This window comes from Ambystoma mexicanum, chromosome 1p (genome assembly GCF_040938575.1).
Source record: "Ambystoma mexicanum isolate Mex_15411 chromosome 1p, UKY_AmexF1_1, whole genome shotgun sequence".
In the NCBI taxonomy this organism is placed as follows: Eukaryota; Metazoa; Chordata; class Amphibia; order Caudata; family Ambystomatidae; genus Ambystoma; species Ambystoma mexicanum.
The window spans coordinates 842,883,344-842,907,039 of NC_090921.1; the positions used below are offsets into that span (position 1 = coordinate 842,883,344).

General features: G+C 44.6%; 1 protein-coding gene across 3 annotated transcripts in view; it reads left to right on the forward strand.

Annotated features, from left to right (window-relative positions):
- CMC2 (C-X9-C motif containing 2) overlaps nucleotides 1–23,696 on the forward strand; it is a 175,457-nt gene that overhangs the window by 20,055 nt on the left and 131,706 nt on the right. For all 3 annotated transcript variants that reach the window (XR_011304850.1, XM_069652850.1, XM_069652855.1), the window contains exon 3: nucleotides 2,477–2,641. Coding sequence is in view for 2 of the 3 variants with exons in the window: in XM_069652850.1 (XP_069508951.1) it covers nucleotides 2,477–2,641 (165 nt within the window). In the remaining variant the exon portion in view is untranslated. The remainder of the gene's footprint in view (nucleotides 1–2,476; nucleotides 2,642–23,696) is intronic.

The window sequence follows — 23,696 nt, forward strand, 5'->3', positions numbered from 1 at the left end:
GTCAAGAAACCTTCTTTATTAGCATCTGCTAGCTCACAGGTTAAGTAACTTGCCTTTTGAGCTTTCTCCGATGTCTTCATTCTCTTAGTGAATGATGGAGATTGCTTCTTTATAGCTCAATACGGTATTCTACTGGTTTTCTAACACAGGTCTGTGTTTTGGGGTAAAATAACGCCTTCATTTATTTGATACTATACTTTCATTTGCAAGTATATCCCCACAAACTAAACACTGCGGAAAAGGATTGTTTTCATTACCAGAAAATGTGAATCAGTTTAATATAATCTTTATTGTATAAACGATGCTTTGACATTTTTCCCTTACGCTTCTTGGGTACTAATACAGATCGTTCACAGTTGATTCTTGCGTAGTTTCCTCCATAGAGCGGCTACATTTTGTTAATCCCAAACGTCATCTTCACTAGCTTTTCTTTTCTTAATTAGAAATGTATCAATTTGACAGCTAATTCAACTGCAATTTAATGAATAAATCTATGCGAATTTATTTTTAGGTTTTAGCATGAGCTAAATATGAAAATACCAGCACTGGTTTTAGCGCTTATCTTTCTCTGTTTTTTCTTATGAAAAAAACAGCACCTGCGCTTCACCCCCACAGTGATAAAGTGAGATAAAGTTGGGAATCGGGAACAGGAGAAAAATAAACAAAATTAAATAAAAGTATTTACAATACATATTGGGACACATAGGTCCAGGTAGGAGCTCAGCTGCAAAAACACATGAAGTAGAGAAGCAAATGTCCAACAAAAAGGCTCTTAAAACCTCTCTCTGCACCGTGTATCAAAAGTGTAAGGCCCCAACGATCTGTAAATAACTTGCAGTTGCCCCCATACCCGCAACTTATATTTACCCATTCCGAACTATAGTACACTCCCCATCTAATTACCTCACAGTAGAAGGCCACCAAACCAAACGTGAAGCATTCCGGGCAAATGTAAAAACCCATGCACGCACAGCCCCACCTAACCACCCCTTTCCAGCACAAGGCATCTCGCCCCCCTTCCCCACCCCCTTTAAACATTGTGGCAGCCCGACAAAACCTCCAATATTAGTGAATAGGCGTGTTATAACCAAATCAAAACGCCAAAATCCACCTATACAACTTATAATAATGTTGTCTTCCATGACAGCATTGCACCCCATCCCCAGCGCTGCACCTTGTTTTAAAACCATCTAAGCACCCACACATCCAGAGGTGTTTGTAGCAAGCGATCCCCACCTCAAACATTGTGGCAGCACGACAAAATTCTCCAACATTTGTAATTAGGCGCGTTATAAGATACATAACCTCTTCAAATGCATGGTACAGGACAATGCACACCACGTTTTTACTCCTTTCCAAGACACACCGTGCTGTATTTAAATTGCCGCCACTTAAGCAAGACCCCTTACGTCCATGGGAAAGTGAGCCATATAGGTATGCCTTTGAGTGCCAATATATATAACCCTAATGCGGCATCTGCTCCAGGTTGCGCTGGCGCCAGTTCCGGAAACCCCGAACCCTTACAATATTTTCAGCCCTAATATGGCCATAAGGTACCTCATCAAACTCTCCCTCAAGACGCCCCGAATGATTTCCTCCCCTGCCCCCCACCACTGGTTTCACTGCCCCCCATCCTTTTAGCCAGCATTTGCCAATTTACATCATGCTGTCGTGCATTTCTTAAATTTGATATCATACCTGTTCTATACTTGTCTTACCCTAGCAAAATCTCTTCCCCTTTTTAAGTGACTCTATACTGACCCTACCCCCTTCGGCCTGCATTGAATGCATTCACATTCCTCGCCGCACATGTGACCGTGTTGAGCTCGCGCATCCTAAAATTGCACATGACTGAGCCCTGGTGACAAAAGTGAGCGTTCCCTTAACCAATGCCCCACTTTTTTTTTGTGTGTGTTTTTTTTTTTCTCTCGCAAATATAGGAATTATTGTGCAGTTAGTTTGTCAAAATAAAAGGGCCTATACTAAAAACTCTATTGCCAATCCTTCTCTCTAATTAAAAATGGTGTGGGAAACAGTGTTATTTAAAAGAACGAAGTGTCCAAGAAATGATATGTCAGGATATTCAGACCATTGGCATCCCTTCCCCACGTTTTCAGCACGGGACAAGGTGGCGCACTCGAGCTTAGCACAGTCTCTGGCTTCTCTAGCACGAGGGTGCAGTTCAAACATTAGTATCATGTTCCGTGCCCAAGTCTCTTTGCCTTTCAAAGGCTCTTCTTTAGATTTCACACACACTCCATTTCTTAGGTGATTCACTATTGACCTCGGATCGCCCTCCACCGGGCTCAGATCCGCTTTGACGCAATATTTAATCAGTCTCCCTCTGCTGGGCTTGGACCAATTTTAATTTACTTTAACACAAACTTGCTTTAACCCAAAGCTCTCAGCTGATCTCCCTCGTTCGTGCTCAGACTAACTTTATCTACTTTGTCATCAACTTTCTTTCCTCTATTAGTATGGAAGAGTTTCGATTGTGCACAGAATTCTGCTTGACCCATTGCAGGACCACTACGATTCACAATCCTTTGTCCCTCTCTCGCATTCTGCCAACTCCCAGTTGGATACCTTACAGAGACCTTCGGAAGGAGCACGCACGCAGTGCCGGACCACTCTGTCTAAGGTATCGTATTTTGGTTTCAAAGTTCAAATCGCTTATCTGTTGTTCAATTTTACTCGCGTTGGTTGTCACATGCGTTTCATACACTGTTTGCTTCAGCGTTCAACATACAATGTTGCTGCTTGCAAACTTGGCTTCAACATAGACCAGTCTCATATCGGCCACCCTGACTCAATGGCTTTGTTGATTTCACTGGCGCTGCTTTGTTGTAGGAGCCAAGGACATTACCATGGCAGCAGGCGATTCTCCCCGCCTTGCTTATCGACGCAGGAGAGCCCCGGGTACCTCCGACACACAATGCAGGATTCTTCAGCCTGGTTTCCTGGTCTTATGATTTCTGTTACTGAGGTTTCGTGAAAGTAGCGGTTCCTCGTCGAAAATGTTAAGGGCACTTAACCTCCTTGCGATCCCCTTCTGTTTTGACGTCTTTCGCCTTCTGTTAAACTGCCATATTGAAACTGCTTCTTTCTTGTGTGCTTTGCCTCGCTCCGAATGTGCTCTTGTGCTCCGCCTTTTATGTTATGCGTGTGGGGAAATGTAGTGGAAGTCGGGTGTGTGTGATGGTCAATAATTGCCTGACCTTGCCTGACTATCGTATTGGGACATGTCAGGTATATGGCTCAGGTGTTAGTCCATTTTCTCTCATAGCGAGCTGTCCGTGAGAAAGTGTTCATGGTGTGAAGGGGGCGTGCGGGGTTTGAGTTCCTAAGTATCCTACCTGGTAGACTAGGATAAAGGTATTACAGGGAAGGGGATACCGCATCTCGCCATCCGGTGTCCCACTCCCCGAAGACCCCTCACCCAGGTGATCCTCCCGCACTGGTCCACCCCCAGGAACTGGATCCAAAGCGATGGCCGTGTCGTGACCACCTAGATGACAGATAGCCGGGGACTGGTGGGTGAGACACCTTCAGGTTTCTCACATAGGTGAAGAGAATTGTCCTTGGTACCAAAAGATGATTCTTTCAATTTGTCTGATTAACTTTCAGGTTTCACAGAACTTTGTTGTTCCATGTAATCTGCTTTTTAGTTCGTCAGATCGTGTCTCTGCAACTGCACATTTCCTGAGTGGAGCTAATATCACCGTCTCTAGAGCCCAACCCCACCACTGCCTTAACAGCATCTTTTCTTTATGAACCTTCATATTCAGAATCGAAGCGCTTAACATGTTTCATGTGCACATTCAGAACACTCAACCTTTATTTGGCCCAGAGTTACATTGTCCCCTGTTCATGTTATGGCTTTTCCCCTCCTATTGTGCTTCCTTTCCGACCAAAACGGTTATACAAGTCTTTTTATTGGTTCAGTTTGGATTAACTTGTTGCTTGTATTAAGAACTGTTTTAGTCCTGTAAATGCACGTGTTTGTCTCCTTCTGGTTCCTATGCTACCTCTCGTATATCTGTGGATTTCTGGTTTGTACTGTTTATTGTGGCTTCTAACAAATTGGAGAAACCGATTTGGGTGTGGATTGTTGGTTTAACTGAAGGAATCCCTATTGATTCGCCAGAAGACAGATTCAGAGACCAAATCACATTTTTGGACCTCAAATGAAAAAAACATCCAAAGAAGAGCTTCTGGTGGTATTGGTCCATTTGTCTGTCCAGTTGGCAGCAGGTGCAACAACCATTAGCAAGGTAACATTTCCTACTCCTTAGTCCTCATCTGCCTTTGGCAAAAACAAGGTATCCCAGCGTACTAGTCAGGTTTTCTTCAAAAGCATTTTTTCCTTTTACATCCATCCAGAGTGTTGAGATCTCTTAATACTGGACTTATTAACGTCTGTAGAATTAAATTAAAGCACGGGGGTGGGTGGTCCTTTATGGTTCAAACTGCTGCTCTTTGAAAGTCCTTTCCTATGAACCTAGGTTAATTTCTTATCACTTGGTCTTCATGTGCCATCTCAAATCATATGTATTTCCTTGCTTTTAAGTTTCATTTTCTCAGGCGTTTTCCTCACTTGAGCACCGGGTTAGCTGTCTTAGTGCCAAGATAACATTTTAAGGTGAATGTTGCACTTTATAAGACTATACCATTGATCATGTCATTTGTAATAACAATAGTAATTTTAACACGATTGTTGACTATTAACCTTACAATGCAGAGTAAATTCACATAAAATATATTGTTGGCAAATTCAAGCTTGCAACAAAATGCAAACAAATTCAGTACATTCAGCCTAGTCAAAATGGGCATACAACGTCGAATAAAACGGTCATAAGTTTATTCAATACCATCACTCACCTCTGAATCTATCTTTGGTGGTTGCTCTGAATAATGTATTATCTAGTATTTTCCCCAAAGTTGAATACCAAATGCAAATAATGGAAACATACGAAGTGGCCAATCAATGGGTTGGGGTGGTGACCTAAGGGCAGCAACTTAAATTCTATGATACATTTAGTTACAGAACATCACTTGTTCAATGCTTTCTGGGGATCCTTTGACCTCTATAAAAGCCCCCCCTCCGTCCAGGTCTCTAGAGACTATGCAAAAAGGTTCTCTCTCAGGATATTTGACTAGGCAAACATACCATATACTCGTACAGTTAATCTGTGAAATGGACTGTGCACTTGTAGTTCACTTCTCTGTCTAGAGCCGTATGCAATTCCCAAAGTAGTTAATTTAATCATTTTTACTTGCAGAGGTAAATTCCTCCTTCCATATATTTGAATTCAGTATGGATGTAGCTTTAGCTTTTAAATACAGGGTTTAGTCAGCTTTACTTATTTTTGGAATGCTTTTTTTTTAGTAGAGCATATGACCGGAGCAAAGATCAAGCTAGCAGGTCAACCCCCCCCCCCCCCAGTTAAGATCTTCAGCAAGTCAATAACAGCTGGACACCAGAAATCAAATCCACTATCCTTCTAGGCTGTTGGTCTGCTTCCAGACACTTGAGCCCTACCCCTGTCCTCAGTCTGGAATGGGCCGTCTTAAATAGCTTTTGGTACCCTCTCCAGGTCTGCTCCTGTTTGCTCTCTTCTCTTCATATTGAATCTCCTTTGCTGTATTTCTGTCTGGCTGACTATTTTCCATAGTTATTACCTTATACTGATGGTTATCACTACCACTTCAGAGATGCTTTGTTCAGGCAAATTCATATTGGTTACCCATTCTGATTGGTTCCTTGCCTCTGGTGACTTTTACTGAGTTCAACACCCATATATCTGATTTCCTTATGATGTGGGAAGTTACAAAGTTGGTATTTTAGGTTAATATATCTGAACTTTCCCTTCATGACGTTGCAAGATTATGTTTCTGCTAACATATCTGTATTTCTTCAATAAAGATGATTTACAAACACTTTACAGATATGTTGATATTTAGGAAATTGTAAACTTCAGTTCATACAGAAATTATTCTGGTTAAATGTATATTCTAAAAGTGCTACTTCGAATTGATTGTGTCCTACCACGTATTCCTCATCTTTGATATTCGATCTCCTGCTGTAGCTGCTTCAGAAAAAAAGAGGGCACTGTGCGTCGATGGCGTCGACTCGATGACCCTCGAGGGCCTCTGTTTCGAGGAGGATGTCATCGAAGGCATATATATAGCACGCGCAGCGCCCGTTGGCTTCAGTTCTGTTTTTCCGCAAATGCTATCGCTTCGAGAAATACAGCACGCTTCTCTACTTTATAACGTCTTCATTGCTTCGAGAAATCGAGTATGTCTTCTTAGTCAACACCGACTTCCCCGAAGACCGGGTTCAAGAAGTGTCGAGATTGTGGGTCGAAAATGTCATTGACCGATCCACACTGTATATGTTTATGGTGCCTCGGGGTGGAGCATAACATCTCGGACTGCTCGTGCCAGTTGATGACAGGAATGACCTTGAAGGAACGAAAGGGGAAATTGACGGTAGGTCGAAACCCCAAATAATCTACCTCAGCCAAAAAAACTTCGACCGATGACTCGAGAGGCGACTCTCCTCGAAGGAAGAAAGTTAAGAGATCGAGATTGAGGAGTGGCTCCCACTACTCTTCATCGTTGTTGAATAAGAAGTCCAATAGGAGGCTCCATAGGTCGTCTTCTTCGACTTCGTCGGACGCTTCCCCTGAGAGAGTATCTTTCCCCACAAAGAAATCCACTCTGGCCGAGTGGGAGGCTTTCAGAGCAGAAATGCTAAAAATATTTGAAAAACAAAAGCCTCCAAGCCATGCTCCTACCGTACCTTCCAAAGAAGCCGGGAAGGAAAGGGCTTGACCTAAATCCCATGTGCCCTCGAGCCCGGGACGAAGACCTGATCCTCATTGGGAGCCGTTGAGGCCTCGATCCGATGATGTGTCATCAAAGGGTCCGTTGAGCCGAAAGCATAAGTCAAAGTTGAGGTCATCGACGCCGGCTGAGCCTTCGACCCCAGCCAAGCCCTCGACGTCGACTTTGACGCCGAAGGCATCGACGCCAGCTGCGCCATCATTGGCAGCTGTGCCATTGACGCTGAGCGCCCCATCAAAACTTATGTCGCCAGTAAAAAAGGTTTAGGCGGCTCTTCCAGCGTCAAATCCATTATTCCTTAAACCCTTGATACCTGAAAAGACTTATGTGCCTTTTCCAAGTAAGGACTATTTTAAGTCCCTTACCTCAAAATATGAGGAAAATGAACCCTTGGATAACAAGGCACCTTTTGGCCTCCAGTTTGGTACTCCAAATGTACCAGAAAGTTTTATCTCTGGGGAATCAAGGTTGAGAGACCTTTATGACAACCTGCAGATGGCCAGTGGGGTGGACACCTCACCTGAGCTAGAGTTTGGAAGACCAGAGGCAGGGGAGCATGCTGATGCGTCATATAGACATGTCATGTTCAAGGTAGTGGACTACATGGGGTGGAGTAGGCCTCAATTACCATTCGAACAGGATGATCTGACAACATCCTATGTAAGGGTCCTCAGTCGGATCCTATATTACCTTTTCACATTGCTCTGCAAAGAAGGTTGACCGCGAATAGGGAAACACCAGAAACCAATCCGGCTGGGAATAAAAACTTGACCAAAAAGTACTGCCCTTCCAGTAGTGACCCTGACTGCCTGTCAAAACGCCCCATTACAGAGAGGCTAGTGGTACAGGCAGCTACAGCAACCAGCTTACCCTACCATCCCTCCAGATAGGGACGACAAAAGAGTAGATGGATAGGCAAGAAATGTAATTTCTGCAGGGAGTATGGCGCTTAAATCAGCCAATTCCACATGTGCCAATGCAAAACTTACATTCACTCTATGGGACTGCATTTCCATGGCAGCAGAGCACATTCACGAGGGGGATGAAAGAGACTGGTTCTAAGCCATAATTAGAGACAGCAAAGAAGCCATGTGTGAGTCTCTTCAGTCAGGTCTGGATTCTGCTGACAGCATCAGCAAGGCCATGGCTACTATCACCGTTATACGCAGATTTGCTTGGTTGAGAAGTCGAGCTTTGCACCAGATGTGCAATCCAGACTCCTCAACATGCCCTTTGACGGGTCTTACCTTTTCGGCAACAAGGCTGACGAGAGCCTTGAGACGTTGCAGATTAGGCAGCCTCCGCCTTTTATCCCTAGTGGACAGCCTTGGATGGGTAGATCTTTTCGCTACTACTCCTCAGTTGGAAGAGCAAGGACAATGGCTGGTCAAAGAGGCCAAAGAAAGTTCCCTCGTTGTGGACGAGGGAGAGGTGCAAAGCTGCCTCAAAACCTCTGAGGTCTTGAGTCACAACTCGCCAGTGGAGGGCAGACTGTCTCAGCATCTAGAAGAATGGAGAGTCATTACTTCGGATACTTGGGCATTGGAAACCATAACCCATGGGTACTGCCTTCGTCTAATACAGAGACCTCGGAGCAATCCACCAGGGAGCCTCTCTTTGAGGATTCCAGATCAGTTCCTTATGTAGGACATTTTAACCCTGCTTGAGAAATTCGCTATAGAACCAGTCCCTGTAGCGGAGAGGAACAAGGGATGGTAGTCCCCTTATTTTCTAATACCCAAGAAAGACGCAGGACTGAGACCCATCTTGGACCTGAGATCCTTAAACAAGCTCCTCAGGAAGAACAAGTTCAGGGTGGTACTCTTTCACAGATCTTTCAGGCCCTCCAAATCCAGGACTGGATGGTGTCATTGGACCTTCAGGATGCTTATTTTCATGTGCCAATCAACCTCCAGCACAGAAAATACCTGAGGTTTGCAGTTGGCGATTCTCACTATCAATTTCGGATTCTGCCATTCGGGCTAACCTTTGCCCCCTAGGGTTTTCACCATACTGATGGCAGTGGTGGCAGTGAATCTCGGGGGCGAGTGGGCGGGGATTCACGCCTATCCCTACCTGGACGATTGGCTGATCAGGGCGCATTCTCCCGAACAAGTTTTTGATCATCTCAACGTCACCTTCCACTATCTTGACAGACTGGGCTTCTCCTCAATTACAAGAAGTTCCATATGACACCTTCTCAAAAGCTCCAGTTCATCGGAGCTGTACTGGATACATCCTTGAAAAGGGCTCGCCCCCCGAGGTGAGGGCTCAAGACCTTCTACTGATGATCACCAAATTTGAGAGTGCCCAACGTATCTCCTGGCCTTCGATTTCTTTTAATTTTTTTTTTTTTTAATTTTTTTTTTTTTTAGGTTGCTCGGCCTCATGGCATCCTGCATTTTTCTTGTGCCAGAGGCCCGTCTGAGAATGAGATCCCTTCAATGGGCTCTCAGAACTCAATGGTTCTAGTTCTCAGGAAAGATGTTGCACCTACTTCAGGTTCCAAGCACAGTTGCACAGGATCTTCTGTGGTGGGCCTGCGAGGACAACATTCTGAAGCGAGAACCTTTTTGGCAACCATGGCCAGAGATAACAGTAGTGACAGACTCCTCACTCACGGGGTGGGGAGCCCACACCAACCATCTGACAGTCAGCGTTAGTTGGTCTCCATCAATCCGTTGGAGCTGAGACTAGCTCCGTAGGCCTTCCTGCCCTCTGTATGGGGAAAGAATGTCCTGATAATGACGGACAATACAGTTTTATCCTACTATCTTAAGCCAATCTGGTGCTCCAGATTGGTACTATTAAAGGCTATTTGGCGGCACTGTCCATCTTTAAATTGTTTTACCTTCTTTCTATCCCCCACCTCATCCTGGCAAGGAGGAGGAGAGATTACACCGGTTGGACCCTCGCAGAGCTTTGAGCTTTTATATATCTAGGCTGTCAAAACCTTGCATTGATGATCAGCTTTTCATTGTAAATACGGGCCACAAACTGGCTCAGGCTGTTACGAAACAGACCTTATCCAGGCGTGTCATTCTGGCTATTTTGGAGTGTTACAGACTGGCAGGCAAGGATCCTCCTGAAGGGTGAAGAGCCCATTCCACCAGGGGCATGGCTACATCTACAGCCGTGCAAAGGGGTGTACCAATAAAAAGTATTTGTGAGGCAGCAACGTGGTCTACGATTCACACGTTGACAAAACATTACTGCCTAGAGTCTTACCTAAGTCAGGATGGGAGCTTTGGAAAAGCAGGCCTCGATTTGGGTCATGAAAACTTATAAAAAACTGAAATTCTTACTCCCTCCACCAAATCCAACCCTGCTTTGGGAGTCTATCAAAGATGAGGAATATGTGGGAGGACACAATCCATTTAAAGAACAAGTTACTTACCCCTGGTAGCGTTGTTTCGACTGCATATTCCTCCCACGTATTCCTCATCGCCCTCCCAACCTACCCCACAGTAGAATTTCCCATGCTATTACAGCTTTCGTTCCTTCAAGGCGGAGTACGGTCATTCCCATTCTTATGCAGGTATTTCTACTGTAAGAAAAAACAGAACTGAAGCCAACGGGCGCTGTGCGTGCTATATATGCCTTCGATGACATCATCATTGAAACGGAGGCCCTCGAGTCGACACCATTGACGCACAGCGCTCTCTGCAGAATATTTTTTTCCAGAAGCAGCTAAAGCTGGATATCTAATATCAAAGATGAGGAATACGTGGGAGGAACATCCAGTCGAAAAAACGTTGCCAGGGGTAAGTAACCTGTTCTTCTGTTTGTATGTATACATTATTCTCTTAACATTTATTCCTTATTAACTGTAGATGATTTATATTACATAATGCAGCAGTTTAAACACATTCTGTTTTATACTTTAACGCAGCAAAATTGTCATTGCAGAAGAGAGATTTCCTATATATTTGTAGATATGATTCCTTAATCAGCTGATCAAGGAATCATATCTACAAATAAATAGGAAATCTATCTTCTACAATGACAACCAAGCCTGGTCATTGTTACCAGTCCGATTTTATACAGATTTTACATAATGGTTTTTTGATGTAAGGTGAAATGGGTCTCAGAGTCGGGTAAGCTCCATCTGAGTTAGCGATAAGGGTTTTAGCTGACTAGAATAATTTAAATTCTTTGCTTAGTCCTGCAAGTCAAGACTTTACAGCTGCAGCAGGGAGCCAGAATTCAATTGTAAGATCCAAAACCAGATTCCTATCTGCCGCTTGGTGGGAGGGCGTGCTGAAGGAACCCATTCCCCAAACACAAATCCCAAACGTGGAATACATGGACAGTAGGGAATGAGACCAGAAAATAGATTGCAAGTTGAACACAGTTTTATATCCGGTAAAAAATGCTTTTAGAGAACTCTGCTGTCCTGAGAGCACTCTGCCAAACATTACACAGGCAGCACATTATAAGATTGAAATGTGTCACTCCTGATGCTTTAATATAGGTGCATAATACTTGAACACAGGCTGGATTTGCAGATACATTATAGAAACATAGGAGATGGTCACACCAGATTGGCTGGATGCTTCGGTGTTCATCGAGCAGCACATGGGTCAGCTGGGATCATCTCAGTGGGGTGAAGGTCAGGCACACAAGATGAAGCATAACTAACTAATCTATCTTAGCAAAAACAGGAACTGAAGGCATGCAACAAAACAAATAATCATTAGAAAAAGCAGACAGTCATGGGGATGTCGTAGAGTTTATATTGTTAGGTACTGGGTTGATTTTGCCCCTTGTACCCTAGGGCCTATAAATCCTGGCGTTCAGGGCCAGGTGCCCACCTTGGAGGTTTTGATCTGCCTGATGCCTCATGATATAAGTTGACATGTGTTTTTCTTACCCAGGGTATATAACATTAGAGGATTAGATCTATGGTGAGTGCTTGGTCTACTCATAAAAAGGGGGGTCAGATGTGTATCTACATCAAGAGAGGTCGGGGAACTGTGGCTCTTCAGGATGGGGGTCGAGGGGCCATAGACAGATTTGTGGAGACTGATGGGCACGCAGACGGTGGCTCTGCTCCGGTCGCACACACAGCAGTGAGCTCAGAGGAAGAGAAAGAATACAGTGTCTTTTGCAACAATTCGTGACTGGGCTTCCATGAGAAGAAGAAGAAGAAGAAGAAGAAGAACTGGGCTTGCTGAGCGTGGGGCTGGACAGTTGGATAGATGGCTTTTTAGAAATCATTGTGCGGCCTAGTAAAAAGATAGAGCCTGGGGTGGCATAAAATGGAGTCTGTATGTGTCATCCAATGGCTTCTGTCGTCAGAGGGCAGACAAGGGGACGTCTCCCCGCGATGAGCAAGAGATCCATTCCATGCAGAATGTACATGGGGGGAGTGGGGTCGAGAAGACCCTTCCTCCCTTACATTCCCCCCTTTTGTTACTCCTAAAGTAACTAATACCCTTGGCCATTAGTGCGTCGACATTCTTTTGCCTCCATCACCGCTTCATCCCAAGGTGGAGCCCCCTTTATTGGCATCCAGGCTCTGCAAACAGACTTTAGGCTTTCACCCCTTCTAGCATATTCCTCAGGGGTGCATGTCATGTAGATGCACCCACTATCCCCAGCTAGGTCAACCCACACCTCATTATACCATTCCAACTCGCAGGGCTCTTTGATGGTTGTGTGCCATACATTGTCCACTCTATCCCCTGTGTTGTACACTGCTGTCATGCAGTATTTGGGCTCATTGTCTTCACCTGTTTGTACTTGCGCTTCCTTTGTATCATGAGACACCTTGTTTGGATTGCCCACTATCACCATCATCATTGCACTACTAGGCATACTTTCTGCACAGCATCGAACCCGTACCTGGCGCACTCAGAAAATCAGCAGCAGGAATACTATGATGGGGACCAGTAGCTTCATTGCAGTCCCAAACCATGATGGTACCCAGTCGAAAACGGTATTGAACCAGTCACTGGGTTGGATGCCACCTTCCTTCTTCATCCTTTCTCTGAGGCTGTGTACCGCAGCAATTGCATGTGATAGTGTCCTGTTGTCCGCATCTGCAGAAGGTATACATTTGCAACATGCACTCCTGATTTTTCGGCAAACACTGCCTTCCATTGCTGTGAGGAGGTCCAAAATGTAGCGGTTCTGCAGGGCTCTGAGTTCTACCTTGATGACGTTGAACCCCTCTTCAGTGTCATTGGCCAGTTGGAGCAGCTCCCACCTCACAGTCTGCAACCATTTGGCGTTTGCTCGTGCCTGGATGCTTGGTATGAGTGATGCAAAAAAAGGTCTCTGCTGAGTTGAACAGCTTAAACTGGTCTGGTATCTGTGCTAAGAGATTGGAAGATTCTTTAGATATGTAGTCTGATGCTCTATTTTTGCGCGACACTGTCTTGTAGCTTGTCCTCAGACAGCACATCATACATAGGGGGTGAAAAGAAACACACTGGTCGGGGGTGTCTGTACTCCTGCTCTCTATACGGCAGAGGAGTGGCACAGAGGACCCCAGCCAAGATTCTCTATTATTGGTAACGTAGTCGAGCAATCAAGGCCTAGCTTCTCAGGAGGTGATGCAGGCTGGTTCTTAAGTACAGTGTAGTCCCCAAGCCCCCACAAAGAAATGTCCACAAACTGTATTAGTGTAAACAGTCTTTATATAATTAAGGTTCAAGGTTATATACACGATCACAATAACTCACTTTGTGCTCCGTTAATCTACAATGGCAAATATATACACAGTTCTACGTGGTAACACAATTACTATCAGATTTCATTAATGGGCATCAACTGCACTGTGGTCAAATGTCACACAAATCAATCAATAAACTGAACCAACAATAGACATAGGAGGAAAGCAGTTGGTAAGAACAATTGGCAGAATACTGAGCCCCTACCACTAGGCACAGTTCTTTATGAGGATCCTCCATCTGGGCAACCTGTAAATAAAGATATAAAACAAGCCCAGTCCATATATTGTTCAATATGAGTCTTATTTCCTTCTAAATAGTTCTCCAAGCCAATTGTACCTAGAATCACAGAGTTCGTCGTCGGGCCGGCAACAACTCCTTCTTGAGCGGTTCCCTTTTAAGGCAGGAGCCACAGATCGTTGAGATCCCACAAAGAAAAGGATGAACGATGGCGGTGAGGTCGCAGCTTCCGTGCTAGCGGTGCTGGTCGACGATCGGTCGTGGACGTCCTGCGAGGAAGAGGCGTGCAGGGCACCTCGTGGTCGATAGTTCGGGACTGCAAAGAGTCTATGAAGAACTTTGGCTCAGCAAGGACGTCGAGTCGTCCGGCGTCTCTGCGGTCATCAGGTGGCGGGAAACCCACCAGTGGTTTCTCCTCGGCGCGTCAGCGACCTCTGCTTTCTCCGACGGGACAAAGCAGTCGACGAGGCGGACGAGGGATTTCTTGGATTCTAATTTCTTAATCAACGGGAGCGTTGCAGCGCCGGTCGTCAGCGGCACAGCGTCGAGTGGTTCCCGATTCGGGGCAACATGGCTTCGACGGGCCTCCAGCGGTTATAGCAAACCTGCGAACCGTGGTCGACTATGGTGGACGGACTATCCGGTGCTTCTCTTCGTTCTCGTCGGCAGTCCCCGTCTCCAGTTGACAGTCCTTCATAGGCTGACTTCCAGAGTTTTTCAGCGAAGGTTAGCAGTGCACGATGGTCCCTCGTAGCTCTGGAAGAGGTCTCCTTAGCAGGTCCTCTCTTGGATCAGTTCTTAGAGACACGACAGATTTCAGATCGACGAAGTAGAGCAACAGCAATTCTTCTCTTCCAGACAGGCTTCAAGATTAAGCATCAGTTTCAATGTCCGTTTCGACTTCAGCTTCTGAACGATTTCAAACAGTGAGAGGGCCAAAGATATACTAGTTGATCTCCCATTCATTCTACTGGGTCACACTCGGGCAAGCAATCACTCAGAACCAATCAGGCGCACAGTGCATTCAGGCCATTCACTTCTCTCCAGACACTCGCAACAAGTAATGTGTATTGGCACAAGTACCCAGCCATTCAACACTCCACACTGCATTCATACCAGTTTCGGGCAGGACTGTCTGTCTCCCAGGTCCCATCCCACGAGCGTACCCACAACATACGGTTGTTGGGAAGGCTCCAGCCAGGCTGGTCTGCACTTCCCCATACTACCATATTTGGAACTTCCACCCAACAGCCAGTCAGGGGGAAGGGAGTGAGTCAGGGCTGCCCGTGACTTTGGGAAAACCAAGGTAACAGGCGATGGAAGGCCAGAGGCCACGGGGGCCATCTTGTCTCCATCAGGAATCCACAGATTCCAATGACAGGACCTGGGCATCCCAAATGGAGGATGCTCAGGGCACCTGTCAATTCAGCACAGTGCTGCCACCAACCCATACCCTGCTCTGTGGGCCAAACACAGGTGACCAAAAAACATACACTAGGAGTACAGGGTTGTACTCCCACCCATGGGTGCAATAAGGGTATCCCAAGGGTCTGTTCAAACCAAAAGAGAGAGTCCCACATGAAATACTCCGCATAAAACACAACAGAACACACAATAAAAAGCAATAAAGGACAAGGCTAAGGAGGCCGTGTCCCTCCGATGCATTCACAGGGGGTTCTTCGGTTGTTGTCTGGTGTGCCGAGGACAGTCTGACGGGTATGAAACAGTTCATAGGAGTTTGAACATATGAAGTAAAAGTCACAGTAATGATGGGTAAAAACAGGTAAAAGGTGCATGTGTTAGTCAAATTAGAAAATATTTGTTCCGCCTATACCAGGCTTTTCTTAGATACTCTACACAGCCCCATGCTCCTGTGGTAGTGTTTGCTGACAACAAATGAATCATGCAGTTCTAACATGGTTAAAGCCGGCATTTTTGAGCAGTGTATGATAGTTTTTCTTCTTAGATCCTGGTATGCTGGACAGAACATTACAAAGTACAATAAGTCCTTGTCGGGCCAATGACAACACGGACAGGCTGTGGACTGACCAGCGATTGCCCAATTTTTAGTTCTTGCCCCCAGCCATAAAGAATTGAAGTGAGCCCGTGTGACCCCCAGTGCAGAAGTTTCTCTATTTGTAACAAGAATTTCGTTAAACAATTGCTTGTACTTCTTGGCTATACAGGGTAATAGAAGGGTTGATGGGCATTGCAGATTCTCAGCATTTAGCTGGGAAATGCATTAAAAAATATATGAAGTCCATGGAATTTTATGAGACGTGGGGCTGCAGACCAAAGCTCTTATGATCGTATGCGTCAGGGTAGCTTTTGGATTTGACCATATTTCCAACCAATGTGACAAGGGGGCCAACAACCACTCGTCACCAATATGGGAACAGCCTAGTTCAATGTGTGTGGCGTAGTTAAGTGCCATATTCTATTTCAGTTGGATGTTGATTGGCTTCTCGAGAGCTGTTACACATGTTAGCTTGGCAATGTGCTGGATCCATTTTTTTTTTCCATTTATTCACATTTGTTAAGCGCACAGCAGCCCCTGGGCATTGTGGTGCTGGTTACAGTAGATGTTCATATCTTGGTTTCAGTCACGTATACACAAGCAGAAGGAAATGGCATTGTGGCGCTTGTTACAATAGGTGCAGGAAACATAGCTGTAATCAAAGTACAGACAATGAGCTAGCCGCTAGTTGAAGAGGGTAGTTTTTAGGTTTTTGTGGAAGGCATGGAGAGAGGTTTCAGCTCTAAGGGCTGTGGGGAGCGCGTTCCATAGCTTAGGTGCAAGATAAGGGAATCCTATTCCTCCTGCCCCCTAGTGATTCGCGGCACTGTGTGTTGGTTGGTGTACCCTAGTCTGGTGGGTCTTGTAGATTGTATTCTCGCTAGCGTGTCAGAAAGGTAAGACGGTGCGGTCAAATTGATGTTGTGACTCCTTCTCTTTGTTATTTATAGGGGCATTTCTTCAAACATCCTCCACAGATCCAACACATCTCTTCTATTCTGGAGTTGCTTCCCTTTATATTTAGCCATTAAGTATGTAGCTACAAGGTCTAACACCGTCTTATCGAATTGCCCTTCTTCTGGCCAGATTTGGGACATCCCCTCCCCTTTAATCTCTGTCAGCCACTGCCCATGGTATTCCTTTATTTTCTTGCTATAGAGGGGGTGGTGTTTGCAGATGTGCAGGGGTGGCGTGTCTGCCCCCATGGTTTCTCTCAGTTTCTACCCACTATCTGTGTGGGTGTGTGGTAACCAACACTGTTAACACTTCAATCTCTTTATCTCTCTAGCAACAATCTAGCAACAATTTTTAAAATCATATTTCAAAACATTTCACTCATGTCTTATATTGCCTTGATCAATGCATAGAAAGAACAAAAAACATAGAGACATAAACCAATTAACAGTTTAACCTGACAGACCGATGCACCTTACTGACAACATAAAACATGAAACCTATATTTTAGGCCAACCCTTCATACCCTTAGCTCTTTTTCAAGGATGTTCTATTTCCCCTTCATTCACACTTCTCATTCACCTCACCCCGGCCCCTTCTGGGCCTACCTCCAAAAAAAATCATCAAAACTAGAAGACAGAACTACTACTATTTCTGAGCCTACTCAACATATGAGACTCCTACTTTTTCCTTTTTCTCACTTATATTCCTGTACTGGTCGAGACAGTAGTATGCGGCACCACCTACCACCATCTTTCAGAGCTAGGTTCCTGTATCGCCTCTTATTTCATCACCTTCTATATAAAAACCTAATGGCCATAAATAAAAGAAACACTTCAGTCAACAATCACTCAATCTACCCACTCAAACCCAACCCGTAGTGTGTTACCTTATTATTTAATCTGCTCCATCCTTTATCAATTTTCCCTCCTTTTTATTCTTCTTGCAATCAACACTCACGTGTCCGTGGTGTTACGAGAGCCACGGGGTGCCTCCCCCAACCAAGCCGCTCCGGCGAGCTGTTGGGTATTCACAAAGCTGGGACCCGCGGAACCTGCTCAGGAGTGTACGCATTTTAGATACTGGTCAACCGTAGGTGGCGGTGGTCTTGATGGGGGTGCCACGGATCTCGCCACAGTACAGGGACATCTTGGAGCAATCGCATGAAAGTGGTCACCAAATGAAGGAACCCATTCCCCAAACACAAATCCCAAACTTGGAATAAATGATCACACCTCAGTAGGGAATGAGACCAGGAGATGGATTGCAAGTTGAAAAAAGTTTATATCCGGTAAAAGATGCACGCAGAGAACTCTGCTGCCCTGAGAGCGTTCTGCCAAACATTACATGGGCAGCACATTATAAGATTGAAACACGTCACAGCTGACGCTTTGATATAGGTGCATAATACTTGAACACAATAGGCTGGATGTGCAGATACATTATAAAAACAAAGGAGACGGTCACACCAGATTGACTGGATGCTTGGGTGTTCGTAGAGCAGCATGTGGGTCAGCTGGTCTCATCTCAGCGGGGTGAATGTCAGGCACACAAGATGAAGCATAACTACTAATCTATTTTTAGCAAAAACAGGAACTGAAGGCATGCAACAAATGATCATTAGAAAAAAGTGGACAGTCATGGGGATGTTGTAGAGTTCATATTGTTAGGTACTTGATCGATTTTGCCCTTTGTATCCTAGGGCCTATAAATCCTGGGGTTCAGGGCCAAGGGACCACCTTGGAGTTTTGATCTGTCTGATGCCTCATGATATAAGCTGACATGTGTTTTTCTTACCCAGGATATATAACAGTTGAGGGTTAGCCCCTTGGTGGGTGCTTGGTCTGCTCATAAAAAGGGGTGTCAGATGTGTATCTTCATCAAGAGAGGTCGGGGAACTGTGGCTCTTCAGGGTGGGGGTCGAGGGGCCACAGACAGGTTTGTGGAGACTGATGGGCATGCAGACAGTAGTTCTGTTCCGGTCACACACAGGGCAGTGAGCTCAGAGGAAGAGAAAGAATAGAGTGTCTTTTGCAACAATTCGCAGACTGAGGAGGTGAGGGTGGCTGGGCTGGCTGCGCGTTTCGCTGGATAGTGGGAGAGATGGCTTTTTAGAAATCATTGTGCGGCCTAGTAAAAAGATGGAGTCTGGGGTGGCACAAAATAGTCTGTCTGTGCCATCCAATGGCTTCTGTCCGCTGTGTTCCGAGGGCAGACTAGGGGACGTCTCCCTGTGATGGGATGAGCAAGAGATCCATTCCACGCAGAATGTACGGGGGGGGTCGAGAAGACCCTTCCTCCCTTACAGGGGCTGCAGTGTTTCCTTGAATTTCCTTGTATTTGGAATGGAGTTTACCAAACAGATGGCTCTCTGTTTGTTTGTGTGAGATAACTGTATTTATTGAACCTGTGTTTGTAAACCTCATGAATGTATTTTTTATGATGCTTTAATTGCAGAATACAGTAAGTTTGTGCTTCCAAGACAGATGGGCCATTTCCTCTTTTAGCTTATCCAGGGTTTCATTATCTTCACAGCATTCTGGAATGTCTTTCAGGCTAAATTAAGACAGAGATGATCTTGGCTGATTTATTAGGTATCTGTTTCAACTGTTCAGGGAAACAGATTCAAACTCTTTTATTACCGGGGAAAACACTGAATTTAGCGTTTGCAACCTTTCAGTCAGTATGCTGTCTCGCATGGGACTACAGAATGATTTTTAGGAAGTAATTGTACTGAGAAAAGTTGAATATTTGGAATGCTGAATTATTTCCTGAACTGATTTGATTAACTGTATTCAATAGAGATTGTATTGGTCTCCTTTAATTCATTGTCTTTCCTTTGACATTGTATTATCGTTAATCTTGATCTGCTGATTTATTACTTGATACAGACCACTTTCTTTGTTTGAAAATGTAGAACAATTTTTTTTCTAAAATGCTTTGCATGTGAGGCACATTATTTTGAATTCCCTCCAGCATAAACAAAAAATTGTTTAAGACTTTTAAACATCTAAGACAAGGGTATTCACAAACACTTTATAGTGGGCCAAAGGTTTGATTTTGCTCTTGTCCGAGGACCACATTGATCATTGGCCACTGCCAGACATTCGAAGCCCCCCCCCCCCCCAAAAAAAATAACTCTTCCACAATCTGCCTCTTTCCTCTCCCCCACCCCCTTCAACTAATCCACAATAGGACTGCAAGACTTGTCCTTGGCCTCAAGCCCAGGGACCACATCTCTCCAGTCGTAAAATCTCTTCACTGGCTCCCGGTGGTTGCAAGGATTAAATTCAAGACCCTCTGCATCATCCACAAGGCTTTCTGGGGCCTAGGACCATGCTACATCCAACTCTGTCTCCCTAAATACCTCCCTGCTAGAGCCCTTCGGTCCTCTAGCTCGAACTCTCTGCAGATCAGGTGTTTTTCCAAGCAGCGAGTTGAGGGGCGTGGGAGGGTGGAGGTAGAACTCTCTCTTCGGCAGGTGCCTCCCTCTGGAATGGTCTCTCTGCCCCTCTCAGACTTGAGCCTGTTGGGAAGGAGCCTAGTTCTTTCCTACATTTCCAAACTGTCCAAGTGCTTTACAACTGAGGCAAGACTTCTCTAAGCACTATAGCACTGAGAACTTTTTTCATGCAAAAATAATCACACACAGGCATCCAGTCACTAAATATAGATCGGTAGTATTTAAAATATAATGTACAAATTAGTTGAAAAACACTTGGAAATGTTATTCTATGGAGTTTTAAAAATCAAATGTCAAAGCACATGGTAAAGTCAAGCTGTGCTAAATATAGGCTAGGCAGGCTGGAGTGCATGAAGTGGTTGAGAAACTGATCCTGTCAATCACGCAAATGGAGACTAAGATTCAACATGACATAGTATTAGAAAAGTGTTTTTCTGTAGAAGCTATTGGACCACATCAAATATAATTTTATGGCGTTAATGTTGACAGAATGGCGGGAAGATGTGTTTATGTATGAATGTTTATAACATAGTAAATTACACTAAAAAAGAGTGACAAAGTATTCCTGCTAATACAGCCTCTGCAGCATCCCTTGTATGGCAAGAAGAACAAGTTTGGAGGAGCTCTGCTGGTATCCAGTGACCAAGTCAAGAGTATTTAAGCACCAGTATTCAGGACCTGGGAGTCAGCGAAGGATGACGACAGAATGCTTGCCTGGAATGGCAGTCCTCGTCCATTTCCCTAATCCTCGTTATCTGTAAAGATTAAAGTCTTGTTATCACCTGCAAGACAGACTAATGGCTTTTAAATTCCCTAGAGGGGTGGTTTTTTACTCGGGTTTATGGTGATTATGGGTCCCCTGTATTTAAGGGGTGCCCCTGTAAATTGAGGTTTGCTTTCAAGCGGGACCTCCTTAAGTTCTGGAAGCTTCTCAAGACCCTGTTCTTCTCTACTTTCTTCCCTCTCGCAGTCCATTGCTAATGCCCCCATCTGCCGCTGCAACTGGCGGCCTGGACCCTTATGATTCTTGCAGGGCACCAAGCCCTCCTTGACCAGTCTTTATCAGCATCCCCCCAAACCAGCACTGCCCTTTTGGCCCCCCTTCCCTGACTAGCCTGGTGGGTTGGGCATCCCTCCTGAGGCTGGTCGGCCCCCCGCCATCTCACTTAGACGGTTGTCTACCTCCCAACATTTCCTGGTACTTGCCCCCCTATGATCCCCCAGCACTTGCCTAGCCCCTCGGCCCTTTCTTCCTTCTTCCCTTCCGCCTCTGCATTTTTTGCCCCATCCCCTGACCGTTGCTTACCACCCCACCTCCACCATGCCCTTCCCCCCCCTTCAAATGTTGTTACTGCATTTGCACAATCTGAATGTCGCAAGGCCTAGTAGTACCGTTATTGTTGTTTATCTCCCCTGCCCCACCCCCTTTTGTGGCACCTGGAAACATCTTTTTTTTCTATACAGTGCACTGTATGAATATTCAATAAATAAAATAAGGACAGTGGAGTTTCCAAGTACCAAAACATGTGTTATTCTTAAAAGATAATGAAATGATTTAAATCATCTTTCAATGGCCTCATTGCAGGCAGAGTGGATATTCCTTGATGGATACCAACAGTGGTGATCTGAGGTTACAGGTTTACCATCATGGTGGTAATGGCAGGCAGTTTACTGAAATACCTCTGGCTAAATGTTAGTTCATTTGCACCATCTTATAAAAAGTAGGCTGTATTTCAAATTGTTATATTTTAAATATAAGCTGTGGGATAGTGAGATGGATAGATATTGGACATTGAGTCATCGGATAGAGAGCACAGTTGGGTTGATGGCCGAGGGCAAAGTTACCCCTCCCAGACTGTATATGCTGCTGATCATCTACAATGCTCTTTACCTTTATGATCGTGAAAATGCTAAATAGCGGGGCAGACCTCGTAAAAGGGGACAGGAAAAAGATGGATAGCTGATCAGCGGAACTTGATAGCATAATCCTTTACACATATTAGAGCAAGATCTGTGACTTGATCCAGACTGTGAAAATTGACCTGTGATTTTGATTGGTGCAACAGATTGTGTTTAGGTGTTATTGGTCCCATAATAGGATGCACTATTCTGTACTCCTTGAGACCGACTAATGTTAGCCCTGTGTGACAGAGATTAGTTTGCTGTCTCGCATGTTCTAGGTTAACGCATTACTCGAGGATGTGTTTGGAAGAATTCATTTAGTGTTGGATTGTGAACTGCATTGTGATGAACTGTTTTTTTGTTTGTTTTTTTATCTGGAAGGGAGACCTGATCGGCTCCCCATCCAGAAGAGGCTTTGGTTGGTTCAGCAAAATACAGATTTTGAAACAAAGTCGCAGTTCAACTGTGATTAGATGTGATGTCCTTGCAAGCCAGATATGAGAAAATGGAATTTTAGGGAAATAATAACTTAGCTTGATATAGTGACATATGGGACACCTTTAATGAATTCTATAACTGAGCTTGCCTACTGTTATTCTACTGTTACCCTCACCGTCATCATGGGCGTTGCCCTAACCCCACCCTTCAACCCCATCACCCTGCCACTTTACTCCCTTTCTCCCTTTAAGAAATATGTTGGTGAGAACGTGGTGATCATGTATGCATAGATTCTTGTTTAAGTTGGGCTCACTTATGATTTACTGTGCCTATTGTGCTCGAAGGACTCGCTGTACTGTTGCCTTATCTCAAATTTAAATAAAGTGAAACAAATAAAGCGAGTTTCGTATCCATTTCCATCCTCGTATTGTATAGTAGCAGATCATACCACTACGGCACATTATTTTTAATACACAAAAGCGTTAAATCGGACTCTTTTATGCATTACGTTGTGAAAGAGATGCCCACTTTTTAATGTCCTTACAATGTCCTAGTAGAAAAAATATTTTCCCTGTATTGAAAGAAAACCGTGTGCTTTGCTTCAGTATAGGTATATACAAGTTTTAAATACATCAGGGGAGAATTTGCAAGTTTCACCTCTGCCTCTTGGGTGTTGGAAAATATTGCAGGTATTCCGATATGCTATTATAATAATTCTGGGGTATATAGATTATCCCAGCCCTGTAATAAAATGGGCTCTAAAATAGGCAGTATGTGTGTGACCACCATACTGTCAAGAACCTTTTAGGAGGCGTTTTGCTATTCTCGTCCAAGGAACTTTGATTGAAAAGAGTACCAAATTGTGCATTTTAAAGCACGTTGGGAAGTAACATTAGCAAGACATGAAAGAATGAAAAATACCATTAATAGGGAGGATTGCGGGCCACTCTTGCATGGAATAATAAAACGGAAACTGCACCAGATAATGCATTTTAACGCACTTTGTGCGTGTAGCACTAACGGAAAGCGTGATGGAGTTTGGAAAATAATGACAGAGGCTCTACTAGATCTTCAGAAAGACATTTCTACAACATTATTTTATTATCAAGTATTTTTAAGGAAATAGTTCCTGGACGATGAATATGAGAAAGCC